The following is a 19,992-nucleotide window of genomic DNA, read 5'->3' as shown; positions in this document are numbered from 1 at the left end:
TCATTTAAAAAAAGTCTTACATTTTTATTTTTAGGCCACAGAGCCGCCAATGGGAATTCCTACTATGAAATAATCAATATTTAACATGTAAATGACAGGATGGAAAGACCATTCTGTAATAGTCTCGCCACCTTTTAACTTCTTTTTTTTTTTTGTTATTGATGTGCCAACTGTTTTTTCTATTTTTAGATTTAAAAAAAACCTTACGAAGAAAAAGATAAGTGATAATCATTACTATGTTTTTGAAAATTCACATTAACCTAAGAGTGATGGGCAGAACACCCCCGAATTCTGTTCTATACCAGAACAGGAAAAAAGTTCTGACCAGAACCCTATTAAAGTCTATGGGACCTGAACTTGAAAAATTAAGTCCCTGTTTTGAAGCCTTATATGCACGTTATTGGCCACAAAAAAGGAATGGGACAGGTACCTGCCATGGGGAACATTTTGTATACCTTCCTGACCAGGCCATTTTTTTGTGATAATGGCACTGCATCACTTTAACTGACAATTGTACAGTCGTTCGATGCTGTACCCAAATAAAATTTGATGTCCTTTATTTTTCCCCATAAATAGAGCTTTGTTTTGGTGGTATGTGATCACCTTTTTTGTGGTTTTATTTTTTGCGCTATAAAAAAAAATATTTTTGTACTTTCTGCTATAAAACATACCCAATAAAAAAAATCTAATTTCTTCATCAATTTTGGCCAATATGTATTCTGGTACATATTTTTGGTAAAAAAAAAAAACAATGGGTGTATATTGCTTGGTTTGCACAAAAGGTATAACGTCTACAAACTATGGGATATTTTTATGGACTTCATTTAAAAAAAAAAAAAAAAACGTTTTTTTTATTGTTTTTACCAGTAATGGTGGCGATCAGTGACTTTTTTTTTTTTTTTTGTGGGACTGCGACATTGCAGTGGACAAATCTGACATTAAATTACACCTTTTGGGGACCAGTGACACCAATACAGTGATCAGTGCTAAAAAAAATGCACTGTCGCTGTATAAATGACACTGGCAGGGAAGGGGTTAAGTGGGCTCCTAGGGAATGCTTTCTAGCTGTCGGGGGAGTTGATGCAGTGGATGAAGAGATCTTTGTTTCTGCTTAGCTTTTTACCTTTTATCTAATAATACATATATGTGTACTTAAATAAGGGGGTACTAATGCGCAAACCACAAGATGAGAAAAAACTAAACAGTAGCTGCCAACATAAATGGTGTTCTCACACTAGAAAAATTTGAAGGTAATAGGAATGTGGCGCTTACTAAATCTAACAAATAATAACATTAAAGGGCATCCAATATGGATATAATGGATGCACTTTATTATTATAATTTTTTAGATTTCGTAAGTGCCACATTCCTATTGCCTTCGAATAGATCTATGTGGACTCCCGGCATATACTCTCTCAAGTTCCAAGTTCCAAGTTCCAATTCACAGGTATTAGATCTTATAATATCGATCTCCAATTGATTTCTAATCCATCCACAACTCACCAGCGGTAATATCAAAGGAGTATAAAAGCTCACATAGCATAATTCCATTTAAAAACAGCTTTAATACAAAACCTAATAACCCCCATACATATTGCACTTACTGTGTAAAAATACAAAAGAGCATGTAACAGTCGCTTGCCTGCTTGGTGTCATTACCCGCTACTTATGCCTCATACACACGAGCAAACAATCCGGTGGAAAAGTCCGGCAGACAATCCCGCCGTGTGTGGGCTCCGGCTGACTTTTTTTACCCAAAAGTCCGGCGGACTAAAAGTATTTTTGCACTCCAGTCTGTCCGCCGGACTCGCATTTCGGAGGACAATCTGGCCGTGTGTTTGCCAGTCCGCCGTACTTTTGAAATGAATGGACTTTTCCCGCCCGGAGAAAAGTCCGCTCATTTTGAGCGTGTCTCCAGGTAGCCGGGGGCCAGCGAAGGAGGCATCGCTGGCCCCGTCACCTGGTATGGAGTTAAAGGGGAATCCCTACGCCGAAAAATCGGCATGGGGTCCCCCCCCCAGGTCCAAATCAGACCCTTATCAGAGCACGCTACCCGGCTGGCCAGGAAAGAGGGGTGGGGACGAGCAAGCGCCCCCCCCTCCTGAGCTGTACCAGGCCGGGTGCCCTCAACATGGGGGGGCTCGGCCCCCCCACCCCAAAACACCTTGTCCCCATGTTGATGAGTTGATGTTGTTCTCCTTAGTAATTTATTCCCACCCAGTATTAAAATGGTAATGACTTGGGCTGAGTGGAAACAAAGGATAGTCCCACTGTTCAATAATATTATTGGAAAAATACCCTTTGTTAAGTAAATAGAGCTCATTAGCAAATCTAAAGCCATCCCATGTTGATGAGAGGGGGTAAATTGTATTTAAGGTAAGGCAGAGCTCAGTCAGTTACAAGAATCACAGACTGATCAGGAGAACAAGGAGCTGCTGATATATCTACACTAAACAATTCCAGGTACTGTGTCTTTATACGGTTTTATCATTGTAAACTTTATTAAAAGTTTATATGTATTTGCTATGACAAATACATTTTAGTTTGGCCATAATACGGTCTTTAAGCCTCGTACACATGATGAGAACATCGGATGAACATCGGATCAATGATTGTCCATTTTTTTTTTTTTTACATGCTAGTCTCTAGCCATTCTCGTACAAAAGAATACAAATGATGTAATGTTCTGTATTGTATTGTATTGCAATACAATCCTTAATTTCCGAGTATACATGGTCTTGGTCTTCCAATTTTTTTTCAGACGAATATTGTACTGATTAAATGAAAATCATTAATTCTGGTATCATACGAGACATTTTTTTTTTTTTTGGATAATTTTGCATGAGCTGTCATGATCGGCTCGCAAAAGCTGTGTACAACATGGTATTTTTCGTCTGATGTGTACCAGGCATTAGTGATGGTGACTTGCAACTTACTGAACTGAAAGACCAGAAAAAAATATTTATCTGTGATGGATTGTAAGGCAGCTGGTAAGGACGTTTCTGGTTATTGCTAAATCAAAACAGATTTCTAATCTTACAATATTGAGAAATTTCAGGTGCGTTCTTGGAATTATTTATCCTATTACCTTAATTAAAGTTACTTTGTCATGCCATACACTTCAACACAAATGTTCTTGTAAAGGACGCCATTATTATTTGTCTGTGCCACTGATCTTCATTCCGGAGAATTCAAATGCCCACTCTCCTGCTCACCAAATTCTTCTATTTGCCATATATTGGTCTGAACACTTTCCAGTGCAGCAGGCGCTGGCCAAATTTCAGTCAGTGTGTGGCCTCCTCCACTCAACAGAAGTTGCTTATTTATATTCTATTGAAAGAGCGTTTTGGAAAATTTTCCATTTATCAGTGACTGTCAAGCGGATGTGAGTGCTGCTATCAGAATAAAGTGTCCCAGTTGTGAGATTCATCTACCTCATTTGTGTAGTTGGAGAAATCTGTTAAGCAGGCAATAGATTTATTTATTTTTTTCCCACCGCAGGCAAACAAAATCAAGTTGTTTGTTTCCTCTATTAACAGTCAGAGGAATTCCTCCCACAGTGCTATTGTGTTTTCCCAGCAGGCAGCCTTACCTGCTATAAGCTGGTGATTCTAGTCAAGTTGAAAAAGACTGGGTATGGCCAGTCACTACTGTATCCTGTAGCAATGAATGGATTAGTGGACTATAGAATGCAAAAGACGACCAGGTAACTAAAACTATTGTATATGTCAAGCAGCAATATCTTTTCAACAAAATAGCATTGTTGGGTAGCTTTTTATTTTTCTACCTTGGTCAAGATGTTAATGTTTTGATTGTATGGCTTATTGACCAATAAAGTGTAATTTTTATAATTATTATTTATACCTACCCTACTGTGTTGCATTGAGACTATTGATAATTAATACATAGGGGTTGTAGTCGTAACCAGGATTCTTTATTAAAGCATTTATTGCATCTTTTGTTCCGATGACTCCCCCTTGTCCATGAGGCATTTACTTTAGATCTTTGAGGATATGCTTTTATTGGGTTTTCAACAAAATTAACATAAACGCAGAACAGGTGAGTATTAATCATGTTCATGTTCTTTTGTCATGCTACAAAATTTATTTAATAATCTATAGCTACACCCTATCAAAATAATGTATCTACCGTAGGCAATCAATAAACATTTTAATTGAAACATTGAAATTTTTTATACTTTGATCTGTTGTTAATAAGATCCAAAATACTTTTTTTTTTTCCATATAGGTGGCTTAAATATCTTCATCAGTACATGATGAGTCGAGTAGGAGACACGTCCCATCAATGTTCTGAGTGCCAGAAGAGTTTTACTATGAAGTCGAGCCTCAAAACTCACCAAAGAATTCACACTGGAGAGAAACCATTTATATGTTCAGAATGTGACAAGTGTTTCTCGAGAGTTCATCATCTTGCCCGACACAAAATGATTCACACAGGAGAGAAGCCGTTTTCTTGCAGTGAATGTGGACATGTTTTTTCACACAAGGAACAACTAATCAGACACGAGAAGACTCACACAGGGGAGAAGCCTTTTAGATGTTCAGAATGTGACAAGAGCTTTACTTTATTTGCTAATCTTGCTGCACACCAAAGGATTCATACAGGAGAGAAACCATTTAAATGTTCAGAGTGTGACAAATCCTTTACAGAAATTGGCCATCTTGCTCGGCATCAGAAGGTCCACACAGGAGAGAAGCCATTTAAATGTCCAGAATGTGACCAGGGATTTGCACACAAAGCACATCTTGTTGTACACCAGAGAATTCACACAGGCGCAAAACCATTCAAGTGTTTGGAATGCAACAAGTGCTTCTCGCACAAACCATCTCTTGCTTTGCACCACAGAACTCACACAGGCGAGAAGCCATATGCATGTTCTGAATGTAATAATTGTTTTACCTCCAGACCATCTCTGATCCAGCATCAAAAGCTTCACATCAACGTTTGAAGCTGAACAAGTGTTTAACAAGTGCATGCTACTACATTCAATCTCACCAGAAGATTCACGAGGGAGTCGTTTTGCAAGTTATACACTAATGCTGATTTCTGGAAAGGCCAGGAAGGCCTCATTCTGTGACTTTCTAGCTTCAATCTGTTCATTGGAACGCGGATGTTTTTTGTTGAAAAGTTTTTTGAAACAAATAAAAATTGATTTAATTGTTGAACATTCCAAGTTTTTTGTGAAAACTTATTTTAAGCTTTAGGGAGAAAAAAATAATAGTTTTATGCACTCATCAGTCATTACTTAGAAAAGTGCATCTTGTAAATAATAAAATTATTTTGTACTGAGATTTTTAAGATTCACTATTTTGTATGCCTATAGGTTAACAAATTTATCAAAAATTAAAACTAAGACATTTAAAAAAAACTAAAATAATAAAACTTTGTGTGATGACAAGTTTTGCAGTCTCCACATACAGGTTTCTTCTAGAAAAAGGAATATTAGGACAAGGAATCTGCTTATAGTCAAATATTAACAATTAAACATTGTATATACATCAAAGAAAAAAGTGTATTCCATAAGAGAAACAAGGTGAGTCAAACTTGAGTTTCCACAGCAGGTGCAATGCAATCAGGCCCTCCTGAAGGCCATATATAGAGTAATCCTATATTGCTGCACTTTAAAATTTATTTATAAAAAATAAAATAACTAAATACTTTCAAAATGTTTTATTCCAAAAAACATTTTGGTCAAGGTTACATAATGCCTTTCATCAGGCAGGAACAGCTTAGTATATCCCACATACTGCCATAACTACCGCACTTACATCTCAGTATCTGTTTTTAAATGAATCCTTGGTATATCTCATATCACTCTCAAGTGTTTCCCCTATGATTTTGCAGAAAAGCTAGAGGACAAACAGACAATAGGGTCCGCCAAATTCAGGGTGGAAGCACTCCATTCCATAATTCCTACTGGGGTATTCTGTCTTTCACCAATATATGGTAGACCCCACTAAAATAGACTCCATACCCCTCCTTAAATAAAATCCCAGTTACCTCTGCCAAGGAATGCTCTTGGTGGAAGTTGAATAAAGCTACCTTAAGTAGCTGAGAGGAGAATGTAGTAGAATCCTCTCCATGCTTCAAATGGCTGCCACATTTCTTCATGACTGAGTGGATGAAAGCAGGGAAAAGGATGGTGTTACCTCATGCCCCAGAGATGGCACAACTGATGTAAAGACATCCTTACCATGCGTCTGTACCCGCACATCACACATGCAGCAAATATGCATATACAATAAATAATTCCCTGCACACTAGAATGCAATGATATGACACTGGTAAGGTTGCAAATGTTACCTTCTTAAAGCAGACATGCAGTATATTTTAAGTATTTTTATTTTTTATTTTTTTTAACTGCTTACTGGGCACTTAAACCCCCCTTGTGCCCAGACCAATTTTCAGCTTTCAGTGTTCACATTTTGAATGACAATTAGTCATGCAACACTGTACACAAATAATTTTTGTCCTTTTATTCATACAAATAGAGCTTTCATTTGGTGGTATTTGATCGCCTCCTGGGTTTTTAATTTTTTTGCGCTATAAATGAAATACAAACCTTTAAAAAAAAAAACAAATTTTTATTCGTTTCTGTGATAAAATTTAGCAAATTAGCAATTTTTCTTCATAAGGCTTGATTCACACTAATGCGTTTTTTGATGCATTTTGCAGAAATGCAGGGACATTTTTTAACATGGGTTCCTATGGAACATGTTCACATCAATGCATTTTAGTGCCTCTGCGTTTTTGGAAAGGGTCGGGACATTTTTCCAGCAAAATGCAGCGTTTTGCATGTAATAGAAATCAATGGACCCACATCCAAAGCGCAAGTACCGCATTTTTACTGCGATTTTGACGTGATTTGCATTTGTGTTTATTTCTTTTTTTACACTGTATATAGCTGGTTGCTAAGGAGAGATCCGGGAAGCTGGCCGCAATGTCCTTAGCAATCGATGAGTCATCAGCTGTCAGCTGACTTCCCGCTGAATGTAAAAAAAAAAAATGCCGACTAAAAAAAATAAAAAAAATGGCGTGGGGTCCCCCCCAGGTCCGTACCAGGCCCCATGCCAAAATGTAAAAAAACAAACAAAACATGGGATCCCCAAAATCCATACCAGACCCTTATACAAGCATGCAGGTCAGGAAAGGGAGGGGACAAGCGAGCACCCCCCCTGAACCATACCAGGCCGCATGCTCTGTGCCCCCCACCCCAAAGCACCTTGCCCCCATGTTGATGGGGACAAGGGCCTCTTCCCGACAACCCTTGCCCGGTGGTTGTCAGGATCTGCGGGAGGGGGCTTATCGGAATCTGGAAGCCCCCTTTAACAAGGGGGGCCCCCAGATTCCAGCCCCCCTATGTGAATGAGTATGGGGTACATCGTACCCCTACCTACCCATTCTCCTGGAAAAAAGTAGTGTAGTGTTAAAAAATACAGTAGACCGTTTTTGACAAGTCTTTTTTATTAAAAATCTTCTTCGCCGCTTCTTCCTCAATCTTCTGCATCTTCATCCTCCGGTCTTCTCCTTCTTCCACTCTTCTTTGTCCGGTGTTCTTCTTCCTCTGCCGCCGCCGCTCCCGCCGACGACCCTCCTCTGATGATGCGTCCCACCGATCTGTCGGCGCCAATGTCCTACATTCCATAAATAACGAGGGAGTGGCAATCGGATTATGTCACCCGGAGGCCCTGCCCCTTGTGACATCACCACCAAGGGCATGATGGGTCTGTGATGTCACAAGGGGACGTGGCCTCCGGGTGACTTGATCCGATTGCCATGCCCCCTCGTTATTTAAGGAATGCAGGACATCGGCGCCCACAGATCAGCGGGACGCATCATTGGAGGAGGGTCATCGGCGGGAGCAGCAGTGTTGGCGGTGGCTGAGGAAGAACACCACCATACTAGACCCAGCTGTCAGCCGGAAGTCAGCTGACAGCTGATGACTCATCAGTTGCTAAGGATGCGATGGCCAGCTTCCCGACCCTCTCCTTAGCAATCAGCAATATACATTGTAAAAAAAAAACGCAAAAAGCATATCGTGGTAAAAACACATGTCCAAAAACGTGGCAAGCACCGCAAAAAGCACTACAGAAACACTCAAAAGCAACATGCATGGATGTAAACTGAGCCTTAATGTTGGCCACAATTTATACTGCTACATATCTTTGGTAAAAATAACCCAAATTAGTGGATATTATGTGGTCCGTGTGAAAGTTAGAGTGTACAAGCTATGGTACAAATCATAAAAAAAATTATCACATCTGATGTACTGGCAGCCTATTCTTTCTAGAGACCCTAACAAGCCAGGAAAGTAGAAATGCCCCCCCCCCATGACCCCTTTTTGGAAAGTAGACATTCCAAGCTATTTAGTAAGAGGAATGGTGAGTTATTTATAGTTGTAATTTTTTCCCACAATTCTTTTGAAATATTAAGATTTTGTTTTTTATTTGTTTTTTCACAAAATTGTCGTTGTAATAGCTTATTTCTCTCACATGGAATGTGCATACCACAAATGATACCCCAAGATACATTCTGCTACTCCTCCTGAGTATTACAATACGTTTGTGGGACTTTTTCACTACCTGGCCACATACAGAGGCCAAAATGCAGGGAGCACCATCAGGTGTGTCAAGGAGCATAAATTGCACATCTAACTTGTTGACTACCTATTACACTTTTGAAGGCCCTAGAGCACCAGGACAATGGAAGCATCCACAAAATTACCCCATTTTGGAAAGCTAACACACAAACATATAATCTATGAGGCATAATGAGTCTTTTTAACGGTTCACTTTTTCCAGAAGTTTTTGGAAAATGTGTGAAAAAAACAAAAACGTATTTTCTTTTTTTTTTTTTTTTTACACAGTTGTCCGGTTATAAGATATTTCCAACACATAGCATTTACATAGCAAAAATTACACCCCAAACATTCTGCTACTCCTCCTGAGTATAATGATACAATATATGTGAGACTTTTAGACAGTCTGGCCACATAAAGAGGCCCAAAATTGAAGTAGCACCTTCAGGTGTTCTAGGAGCATAAAATACACATTTTATTTCTCAACCACCTATTACACTTTTGAAAGCCCTGGAGCACCAGGACAATGGAAATGCCCACAAAATGACCTCATTTTGGAAAGCGAACACCCCAACGTGTATTCTATGAGGCATAATGAGTCTTTTGAATGGTTAATGTTTTCCCACGCGTTTTTGGAAAATGTGGGGAAAAAAAACGAAACCGCATTTATTTTGTTTTTTTTTACACAAAGTTGTCGGTTTATAAGATATTTCCAACACATAGCATTTACATAGCAAAAATAACACCCAAAAATACATTCTGCCACTCCTTCTCAGTATGGTGATACCAAATGTGTGAGACTTTTAAACAGCCTGGCCACATACAGAGATCCAACATGCAAGAAACACCGTCAGGTGTTCCAGAGACACATAGCATGCATATACCAAGAATTACACCCCAAAATACATTATGCTGGGCAAAGGGTAAGCAAAAGATTACCTGTGGTTTTAGTAGTTGTCCACAAGAGGATAGCACTGGTCCAAGCAGTAGGCAGGGACTTGGTCAGCAACGGCAAACACAATTGTCCAGGCAGCAGATACTGTACATCACTCCACACCTTCCCAGTATAAATGTAATTAATTTCTTGGGACGGCTGGCGAAGGTTTAGGCTGGTGACTCCTTGCACAAAGTGTCACGCTGGCAAAAAGTGTTTGGCACTTGTACATGGGCACTTTGACTAAGGCACTGCTACAAAAAGTAAGTACAGACATTATTGTTCCACTACTATTTGGCAAGAAGTTCCTATTAATACTCTAACTTACCTCAGCCTTCCTTCTATTCCCCTCTCCCCACCCTCCAACATGCTCACACTAATCTTTGTCATAACTGCCTCTCTCCTCAAACTCTCATTTATTTATCCCCCATCTCCAGCCCCCAATCTGTACATATCTCCCTCTCTTCTGCCCACTCAATATCACTCCACTTAACACCTTCTGCTCATTCTAAGCCCACACAGTTTCACCATGTCCATTCCACCACAGCCTCTGCCCTCCTATAAATACCACTCCTACCCTCACCCTCCTACTATTCCTAATGTCTGGGGACATTGCACCAAACCCCGGCCCTCCCACACCCAATTCCCACCCCAAAATTGGCTGTCTACCTCCTCCAACAGTCGTAACTCCCACCTTCTCATCCCAATTCCCCTGATTCCACAAGTCGGCCCCCCTCTTTCATGTGCCCTCTGGAATGGCCGCTTGGTCTTCAACAAACTAGCCTCTATCAACGACCTTTTCCTCTCCAAATCCCTTGATCTATTTGCTATAACCGAAACCTGGCTACGGGAATTCGACACTACCTCTCCAGCTGCCCCGTCCCACAGTGGCCTCCTTTGGACTCACTCCACCAGACCCAGTGAACGAAAAGGAGGTGGTATTGGACTTCTCCTCTCCCCACAATGCACCTTCCGGGTACCTCCCACACCTCCCTCTTTCCCCCTGCTCTTTCGAAATGCACTGCATTTCTCTCCAGTTTGTCTATTTATCAACCTCCTGGACCAGTGTCACGTTTTCTGGATGACTTCTCTGCATGGCTCCCCTATTTTCTCTCATCTGAAGTGCCTGCCATCATCCTAGGTGACTTTAACATTCCAATCAATGTTAATACTGCCACCAATTCTAAACTACTCAACCTAACCTCCTCTTTTAACCCAACACACAACATGGACACAAACCACCATTCTCTCATCGCTGCACTCCCTGCAATCTCTCTAACACACCCTTTCCTCTCTCTGATCACAACCTCATCCATTTCACTCTCTCCTTGTCTCCTACATCCCATGCTGCCAACCCACAAACCACTACCCGCAGAAACCTTTGCAACCTCAACCCTTCCCTTCTTCACTCTGCTGTTGATGGCCTTTATGACAAAATCGCACCCCTGTCTTGCCCAGACCTAACAACTCCGATCTACAACAAAACACTGTCATCCTCCCTAGACGTACTTGCTCCTCTTTCTACACGCAAAACCAGGCCCCATCTGCCATAACCCTGGCAAACAGACGACACCAGAAGTCTCGAGATACACAGCCATGCTCTTGAGCGAGCATGGCGTAAATCTAAGTCCCTGCAAGACTTTACCCTCTACAAATCTGCCCTTCTTAAATACAACTCCTGCCTCCACACTGCTAAACAAACCTATTACAACACTCTCATCAAAACCCTCTCATCCAAACCTTGTCAACTCTTTTCTACCCTTAATTCCTTACTTCACCCCCCACTGCCCCCACCCACCAACTTGCTTACCGCTCAACAGATTGCCAACCATTTCAATAGCAAAATTGACACAATTCACAAGGAGATATCCAGCATTCAACTTCATCCCCTCCCAACACAACAGGTCCAACACCACACTCAATACTCCTCTTTTTGCCCAGTTACCACAGATGAAGTTGATAAACTCCTCTCCATGGCCCACCTCACTACCTGTTCCCTGGACCCTGTCCCCTGACAATTGCTGGGACCACCTTTCCACTCTATTCTCAACTCCCTAACCCACATCTTCAACCTCTCCCTCTCCTCCGGGACACCTTTCCTTCTCCGCTCAAACGTGCACTGGTTACCCCCATACTCAAAAAACCCTCACTAGACCCCATCGGTTTGAATAACTTAAGACCCCTCTCCCTGCTCCCATTTGCCTCCAAGCTCATCGAATGCCTTGTCCATGAACAAATGAGTCGCTACCTCGTGGACAGCAACCTTCTTGACCCCCTACAGCAGGGATCTGCAATTAGCGGACCTCCAGCTGTTGCAAAACTACAAGTCCCATCATGCCTCTGCCTTTGGGTGTCATCCTTGTGACTGTCAGAGTCTTGCTATGACTCATGGGGTTTGTAGTCCTGCAACAGCTGGAGGTCCGCTAATTGCATATCCCTGCCCTACAGTCTGGCTACCGCCCACAACATTCTACTGAAACTGCCCTACTAAAACTCGCCAATGACCTACTAACTGCTAAAACCAACGGCCACTACTCCATACTCATACTTTTAGACCTCTCTGCTGCCTTTGACACAGTTGACCACCTGCTCCTCCTCAGCAAATTACACTCCCTTGGCCTCCGCGATTCTGCTTTATCCTCGTTCTCCTTCTACCTATCTCAGCACACTTTCAGTGTCACTTAGAACTCCATCTCCTCCGCTCCCCTTCCTTTTTCTGTTGGGGTACCCCAAGGTTCCATCCTTGAGCCCCTCCTATTCTCGCTCTATACATCTTCCCTGGGCCAGTTGATAGTTGATAACCTCCCATGGTTTCCAATACCACCTCTATGCCAACGACACCCAGATCTATCTCTCCACTCCTCAACTCGCCGCCTCGATCTCCTCACAGATCTCAACCTTACTGAATGACATATCGGTATGGATGTCACACTTCCTCAAACTCAATCTTTCTAAAACTGAGCTTGTTATATTTCCTCCTTTACGATTCACCATTGGTCCCTCCACACATGCCAGGGTCCTGGGTGTAATCCTTGACTCTGACCTCTCCTTCAGCCCCCATATCCAATCACTGGCTAAATCCTGCCGCCTTCACCTCCGCAATATCTCCAGAATTCGACCCTTCCTGACTGACACCACAAAGCAACTTATTCACTCCTTGATTATTTCCTGCCATGACTACTGCAACTCTCTCCTTTAATGGCCTACCCTTAAGCAGGCTATTCCCCCTTCAGTCTATTATGAATGCTCCTGCTAGACTAATACACCTCACCGTGCAATCCGTGATTGCCACCCCTCTCTGCCAATCCCTTCACTGGCTTCCCCTACCCCACCGTGTAAAATTCTAAATGCTAACCATAACATACAAAGCCATCCACAACATCGCCACCATCTACATCACCAAGCTCATCTGTAGATATCACCCAAATCGTCCTCTCCGCTCCTCCCAGGACCTCCTGCTCTCTAGCTCCCTTGTTAACTCCTCCCATGCTCGCCTTCAAGACTTCTCCAGAGCATCTCTTATCCTCTGGAACTCCCTGCCCCAGTCTGTCTGATCAGCCCCTACCCCGTTCACCTTTAGGAGATACCTGAAAACTCATTTATTCAGGGAAGCCTATCCCACGCCCCCCTAACAACTGTGCCCAAGCCACCCCCATTAAATCATTCTTTGCGGCTATTACCTTTTGTACCACCAACCCCTCATTTTAGAATGTAAGCTCTACGAGCAGGGCCCTCCTGTACCCTTTGTATTGTACTGTAATTGTGTTGTCCCCCCATACATTGTAAAGCACTGCGCTATATAAATCTTGTATAATAATATACAGTTCAGGGTCCATGTGCTGTGGTCAGTGCGACAGGCAGAGGAATGATGGCAGTAAGTCCTACAGGAGGCTTCAAAGAGATTTGGGTGGGAGAAGCCTCTACCTCGTCCTCATTCTGTCCTGAATGAGGCCCTACTTAGTTCTGCCCCCCCCCCCTTCATGACCAAGTGTTAGAAGTTTTTGAGTTAATTAATATTTTAACCACTTCCCGACCAGCGCACGACGATGTACGTCGACAGAATGGCACGGGCAGGCATATTGGCGTACATGTACGTCCAATATTCGTTGCCGCCGTGCCATCGGGAGCGCGCCGCCGGCGGCACGCTCCCGCGTTGGTCGGGACCCCCGTGAGTCCGGTCGCGGGACCCGCGGACTCGATTGCCACGGGCATCCCCGCGATCGTCTCACGGAGCGGCCGAATGGAGGAAATGCTGTATAAACAACATTTTTCCATTCTGCCTAGCAACTAGTGACGCTGATCTCTGCTCCATGTGATTGGAGCAGAGATCAGTGTACACTAAATGAAAGCCCAACCCCCCCACAGTTAGTAACACACCCCTAGGAACACTTAACCCCTACACTGCCACCCACTGGTTAACCCTTTCACTGCCAGTGTCATTTACACAGGAATCACTGCATTTATATAGCAGTGATTACTGTATAAATGACAATGGTCCCAAAAATGTGTCAAAAATGTCCGATGGGTCCCCCACAATGTCGCAGTCACAATAAAAATCGCAGATCGCCGCCATTACTAGTAAAAAAAAAAATAATAAAAAATTATTAATAAAAATGCTATAAAACTATCCCTATTTTGTAAACGCTATAACTTTTGCGCAAACCAATCAATAATCGCTTATTGCGATTTTTTTTACCAAAAATATGTAGAAGAATACGTATCGGCCTAAACTGAGGGAAAAAAATGTTTTTTTATATATTTTTGGGGGATATTTATTATTACAAAAAGTAAAAAATAATGCGTTTTTTTCAAAATTATCGCTCTATTTTTGTTTATAGCGCAAAAAATAAAAACCGCAGGGGTGATCAAATACCACCAAAAGAAAGCTCTATTTGTGGGAAAAAAAGGACGTTAATTTTGTTTGGGAGCCACGTCGCACGACCGCGCAATTGTCAGTTAAAGCGACGCAATGCCGAATCGCAAAAAGTGGTCTGGTCTTTGACCAGCAAATTGGTCCGGTCTGAAAGTGGTTAAGTGATACATTTCTGAAAATATATGTAAGTTATATGTACGGTAATAAGTGATGGTCTCTGAAGGTCACAAAACAACACAGAGTACAGAGAGGAGTGGTTTTGCTGTATAGGTACTTCTATTTTTGAGTTACTATGTCAGGACAATGGGTGGAGTTATGCTACTTATCTTTAGACTGAACCATATTAGGTATATTATGCAAATATGGGTGTTCATAACATTATTAAACAGTATAAGAATGGAGTAGGATTATGAGAGTTAGGGAAAGAGAGTTGGGAAGAGAAGGAACTCTACACTTTGGAGAATGTAACATCAGAAGTCTCTCCCTCTAAAGCCATCACCATGCCATATGTTACCAGATATCTGTCTTTGCTTATCTTTCTGAACAATAAACAACCTTTCTGGAAGTATTCTACAAAGAAACTGATTCTTAAAAGTAAGTTGACAATGCGCCTTGGATAAAGACATACAAATCTCCTCTACACACACCCTCTAGGAGAGAGGACATTGACTGACACATTTATACAAAGACTTTGCTAATTCATCCTGAAACGCTCCTATGAGTATAGTAGAATACTAGAGTAATATGTATTTTACTAGAATATGTAGCGTATGTAGTTTTTACTACTACCTACACTTTCTTTCTCCAGGCCATTTTTTGCGATGGTGCACTGCGTTACCGTAACTGTCAATTTCCCAATTGTGCAACGCTGTACCTTTTTTCCCACAAATAGAGCTTTCTTTTGGTGGTATTTGGTCACTTCTGTGACCAAGAAAAGAATGCTAATTTTGAAAAATATATATATTTTTTTCTTTCTTTTTTTTTCATTTACTTTCTGCTATAAAACATACCAAATAAAAAAAATGAAGAAAAAAAAACGCATTTCTTCAATTTAGACCAATATGTATTCTGCTACATATTTTATTAAATCCCAATAAGCGTGTATTGATTGGTTTGCGCAAAACTTATAGCATCTACAAACTATGGGATTTTTGTCATTTAAATATTTTTTTTTTTATTTGTAATGGCGCCGATCAGCGGACTGCGATATTGCGGTGGACAAATCAGACACCTAACTGACACTACATTTTATGGGGACCAGTGACACTGAGGCTGGGTTCACGCTATCTTCGCATGCGTCTCACAGCAGGGGTCTGGTGCATCCCCATTCACTGTTTCAGATCCGATGTTTCAGGTCTGATTTCAGCCCAAATTTTGGGCTGAAGTTGGACCTGAAACAGACCAAAAGACGTATAGGGCTCCTCTACAAATTCACACTGGAACCGCAGCCGAAATATGTGAATCGATTCCATAGAGAGCTGGTCAAAATGTCCTGTTATTGCAAATCAAATGCAGAGAACCCCCGAATCCATATCACAATAGTGTGAATCCAGACTGATACAGTGATCAGTGCTAAAAAATATGCACTGCCACTGTACTAGTGGCACTGGCAGGGAAGGGGTTAACATCAGGGGTGATCAAAAGGCTTTCTAACTGTGTGGGGAGTGGTTGTACTGTGGGAAGGAAGAGATCTGTGTTTCTGCTTAGCAGAAACACAAAATCTCTGCCTTCCCTTTTCACAAAACAGAGATCTGCCTTGTTTACAAAGGCAGATTGTCGTTCTGCCTGTACCTTGAATGATCGCGGGTCCCGCTGCATCCGAACATATCAGGAGTGTGTCACTGACGGCATGCATGTGCGCCCCAGACCCGGAACTGCATGATCACATACCTGTATGTGATTCTGCACAGATCGGCCGCCTTGCCGCAGTAAATGTATGTGGGGCGGTCAGCATCAGGTTAATTTTTTTTTAAACCTTGTTTAGCAAGTGTCCATATTCATTTGTACCTGTACTGGGTATTGATTGTAACTAATTCAATGTTTTTTTTATATCTGTCGTGTTTTTTATGTAGCAAAGTCTCCTAAAGAAGCCATAGTATAGCAAAACATGTAGAGATCGAGTTATTGCATCATCACTGTAGAGGCTGTACATGGATATTCCATGTTGGTTTTATTTTCACTGTTTTAATTGTTTCTAATAAAATATGTTATTTTATACATTTGTGTGTAAATAATCACTCAATCACTCGCGCAATCCAATAATATGTCAACGAAATTAATTAGAAATGTTGCTAGCCAACTCTCATAAGCGATTCAAACCTCGATGAGCTAATATATATACACAACAGATTGCTGTAGCACAACTTACAAAAAAGAACCACAATATAATAAAAGTGCCAACAATTGTGCAAAAAATGTGTACAAAAAGATATCTAATCCAATGTATATCCAAAAATATCAAAGAAAGAAACGATAAGTCGGTCAGAGATTCTGACAACCAAATCCGTCTGAGTAATTCCGACGGATTAATTCCGGAAGAGGTCCGGAAGTGATGTTGCATACACACGGTCAGACTAAGTTGTCGGAAAATCCGATTGTACATAACGTGATGATGTTATTTCGTTACGACGGGACTACGTTCAGGCTAGTAGCCAATAGCTTTGGTCTAGGAATTTGATCTGAGCATGCGTGGTACTTTGTCCGTCGGAGTAGGCTACACATGATCGGAGTATGTCCGATCGGAGCATTTTGTCGGAAAATGTTACCGGCAAGTTGGAAAAGTTGGTCCGTCGGATACTCCGACGGAAACAGTCCGATGCAGACCATACACAGTCAGAATATCCGACAAAGCGGTCCGATAGGAAACATTCCATTGGAATCTCCGACCGTGTGTACAAGGGCTAAAAGTGCAAACAATTGTGCAAAAGATATATATGTGTATACAAAAAACAGTCCCATGTATATCCAAAAATATCCAAAGCAAAGAAAAAAACGATATCCAGTTTGAATCCACTCCAGTCACCTATGCCCCTACTGAGGAAGTCCCGAGGATTGGATGTGACCTACGTATAGGACGAGGTTTGCGCGTATATGACGTCATCCCGTGATCAACTCTGCATCTAAGGATCCAGTGATTGTACATGACAGTCACGTGATTCATGGTTAGCACTGCCTATAGTGACATTTTTTTATAAGTGCAATAGTTTACCTTTTTATAAATGTTAAACGGGGAGTACTAGATCTATATGCTTTTTCTTCCTGCATATATGCTGTGGAGATTGAAAATCTATTAATCCATCCGAGTAAGAAGCATTTGAAGCAGCATCAGATTGTCTTCATCCCCAGAGAGGGAAAAACATATGGTGAGACTTACTGGTAATGCAGGGGTCATGACAGTGAGGTGAGAGGCTAATCTACAAGGGCGGAGTATTCACACTTTGCATTGAATGTCACATTGGTGGCTGGAGTGGATTCAAATTGAATATCCATTTCTTTTCCTTGGATATGTTTGTATATAAATGGGACTATTTTTTTGTATACCCATATACTATTTTTGCACAATTTTTTTGCACTTTCATTGTTCCTTTGATATTTTTGGATATATATTGAATTATATATTTTTTTTGTACACATTTTTTACACAATTGTTGGCACTTTTATTATATTGTGGTTATTTTTTGTAAGGTGCGCTACATCATTCTGTTGTATATTTTATACATTCTGTTGTGTTTTGACACCTTTAAAATCCCCTCTCCTGGATCAGGAGGGAGATGTGTACCCCGTCCTAGCCCTCTCCTGGATTCGCTGAATGCTGAATCATTGTGTTGTCATGTTTTTGACACCTTTTCCCTAACCTTATTTTTGGAGGAGCGTGAACTGGCCACCCGGGGATATCCCAGACCACCTTTCTCCTGGGTTCCATGCTGAATGGGATGTTGGGGCCCATATGTTTCGCAACCACTTTCTGGTGACTCTCAACCTTTTCTACACCTTAACCCAGGTGGTGGTCAAGGGCCCATATGTTCTCTGTTCTTAATGTTTTTTGTCTTTGAGATAACTATCAATAAAAACGATTAAAAGTAAAATCCCATCTCCTGCTCCTTCCATACATTTTCAGTTTCAGGGATGTGGTGTCAGGGACTCTTAAGTCTCGTACACGTGATCAGATTTTTGGGCGATTGTTTGTCCATCTTCTGTTGCATGCTAGTCTCCTGTTGAAAGTGAAGAGGTGACTCACCATACGAAAAATTCTCGTATGACCGAATTTAACTTCAGAAGTGATGTAATGTGTTGAATAGTTTTGTATGCAGCATGCGTAGTCTTGCTTTTACGATTTTTTCACACGAAAACCATAGTAATTAAATGAAAATCGGACTCTGTGTTCAGGTATGATTAAAATTTTATAGTCCGCACCTCCAGCTTTTGTCGTACGAAAAATCATAATCGGCCTTTGAAAGCACCATACAAATGATTGTTTTTGTCAGACGAAATTTTACTTCCAATTTTCATAGCCTTAACCACTTGCCAACACAAGTATGTGCACACACATATACATCGGCAGAATGGCTTGTACAGGCAAATGGCGTACCTGTACATTCCTTTGATCGTGCCTGCAGGACACGCAAACTCTATATTCGCCGGTGGCCCGTGATCGTGAGACGGAGAGGCAGAATAGGGAGGTGCCTATGTAAACAAGGCATTTACCTGTTCTGCTTAGTGACATGACAGGGACCTACTGCTCCCTGACATCGGGAGCATTGATTGCTGTCATGTTAGTGGTAGCCCATCCTCCCCATAGTTAGAATCACCCCCTAGTGTTTAACATAATTTCCTGCCAGTGTCATTTATACGGTAATCAGTGGCTATTTATAGCACTGATCGCTGTATAAAAGACCATGGTCCCAAAATAGTGTCAAAAGTGTCCGCCATACTGTCACAGTTCCGATAAAAATCGCAGATTGTCACCATTACTAGTAAAAAAAGCTAATAATAAAAATGCCATAAATATATCCCCTATTTTGTAGACGCTATACCTTTTGAGCAAACCAATCAATATGCGCTTATTGCGATTTTTTTTTTTACCTCCAAAAAATGTAGAAGAATACATATAAACCTAAAGTAAGAAAAAAAAAGTTTTTTATATATTTTTTGGGGATATTTATTATAGCAAAAAGTAAAAAATATTGCTTTTTTTTTTCAAAATTGTCGCTTTTTTTTGTTTATAGTGCAGAGGTGATCAAATACCACCAAGAAAACGCTCTATTTGTGGGTAAAAAAAGCCCATCAATTTTGTTTGGGTGCAATGCCGCACGACCGCGCAATTGCCAGCTAACGTTACGCAGTGCCGAATTGCAAAAAATGCTCTGGTCAGGAAGGGGGTAAATCCTTCCGGGGCTGAAGTGGTTAAGACACCAGACAGCTCTATCTCTATAACATAACTTTGACACACACAGATGGATTCACTAATGGAAAAGAGCATATTCACTTTGCAAAAGAAATTCTCACTTAAATAGAGGTTCCAGCTACTATATATATATATATATATATATATATACACACTATCTCTATATCATTTTTTTTTAAACC

The 19,992-nt window shown here is 41.1% G+C and overlaps 1 protein-coding gene and 1 pseudogene across 1 annotated transcript in view; one reads left to right on the top strand and one right to left on the bottom strand.

Annotated features, from left to right (window-relative positions):
- Positions 1-5,127, top strand: part of LOC143961230 (uncharacterized) — an 87,483-nt gene extending 82,356 nt beyond the window's left edge. Inside the window, exon 3 of the mRNA XM_077470459.1 lies at positions 4,282-5,127. Coding sequence (XP_077326585.1) covers positions 4,282-4,969 — 688 coding nt within the window. The 3' untranslated portion in view covers positions 4,970-5,127. The remainder of the gene's footprint in view (positions 1-4,281) is intronic.
- LOC143962289 (uncharacterized) overlaps positions 1-19,992 on the bottom strand; it is a 259,324-nt pseudogene that overhangs the window by 23,592 nt on the left and 215,740 nt on the right.

Source organism: Lithobates pipiens, unplaced genomic scaffold, assembly GCF_037356315.1.
Source record: "Lithobates pipiens isolate NorthernLeopardFrog02 unplaced genomic scaffold, aLitPip1_a1.2 Scaffold_8, whole genome shotgun sequence".
NCBI lineage: Eukaryota > Metazoa > Chordata > Amphibia > Anura > Ranidae > Lithobates > Lithobates pipiens.
The sequence above is the reverse complement of the archived record's forward strand: the minus strand, read 5'-3'. Positions and strand labels throughout refer to the sequence as shown.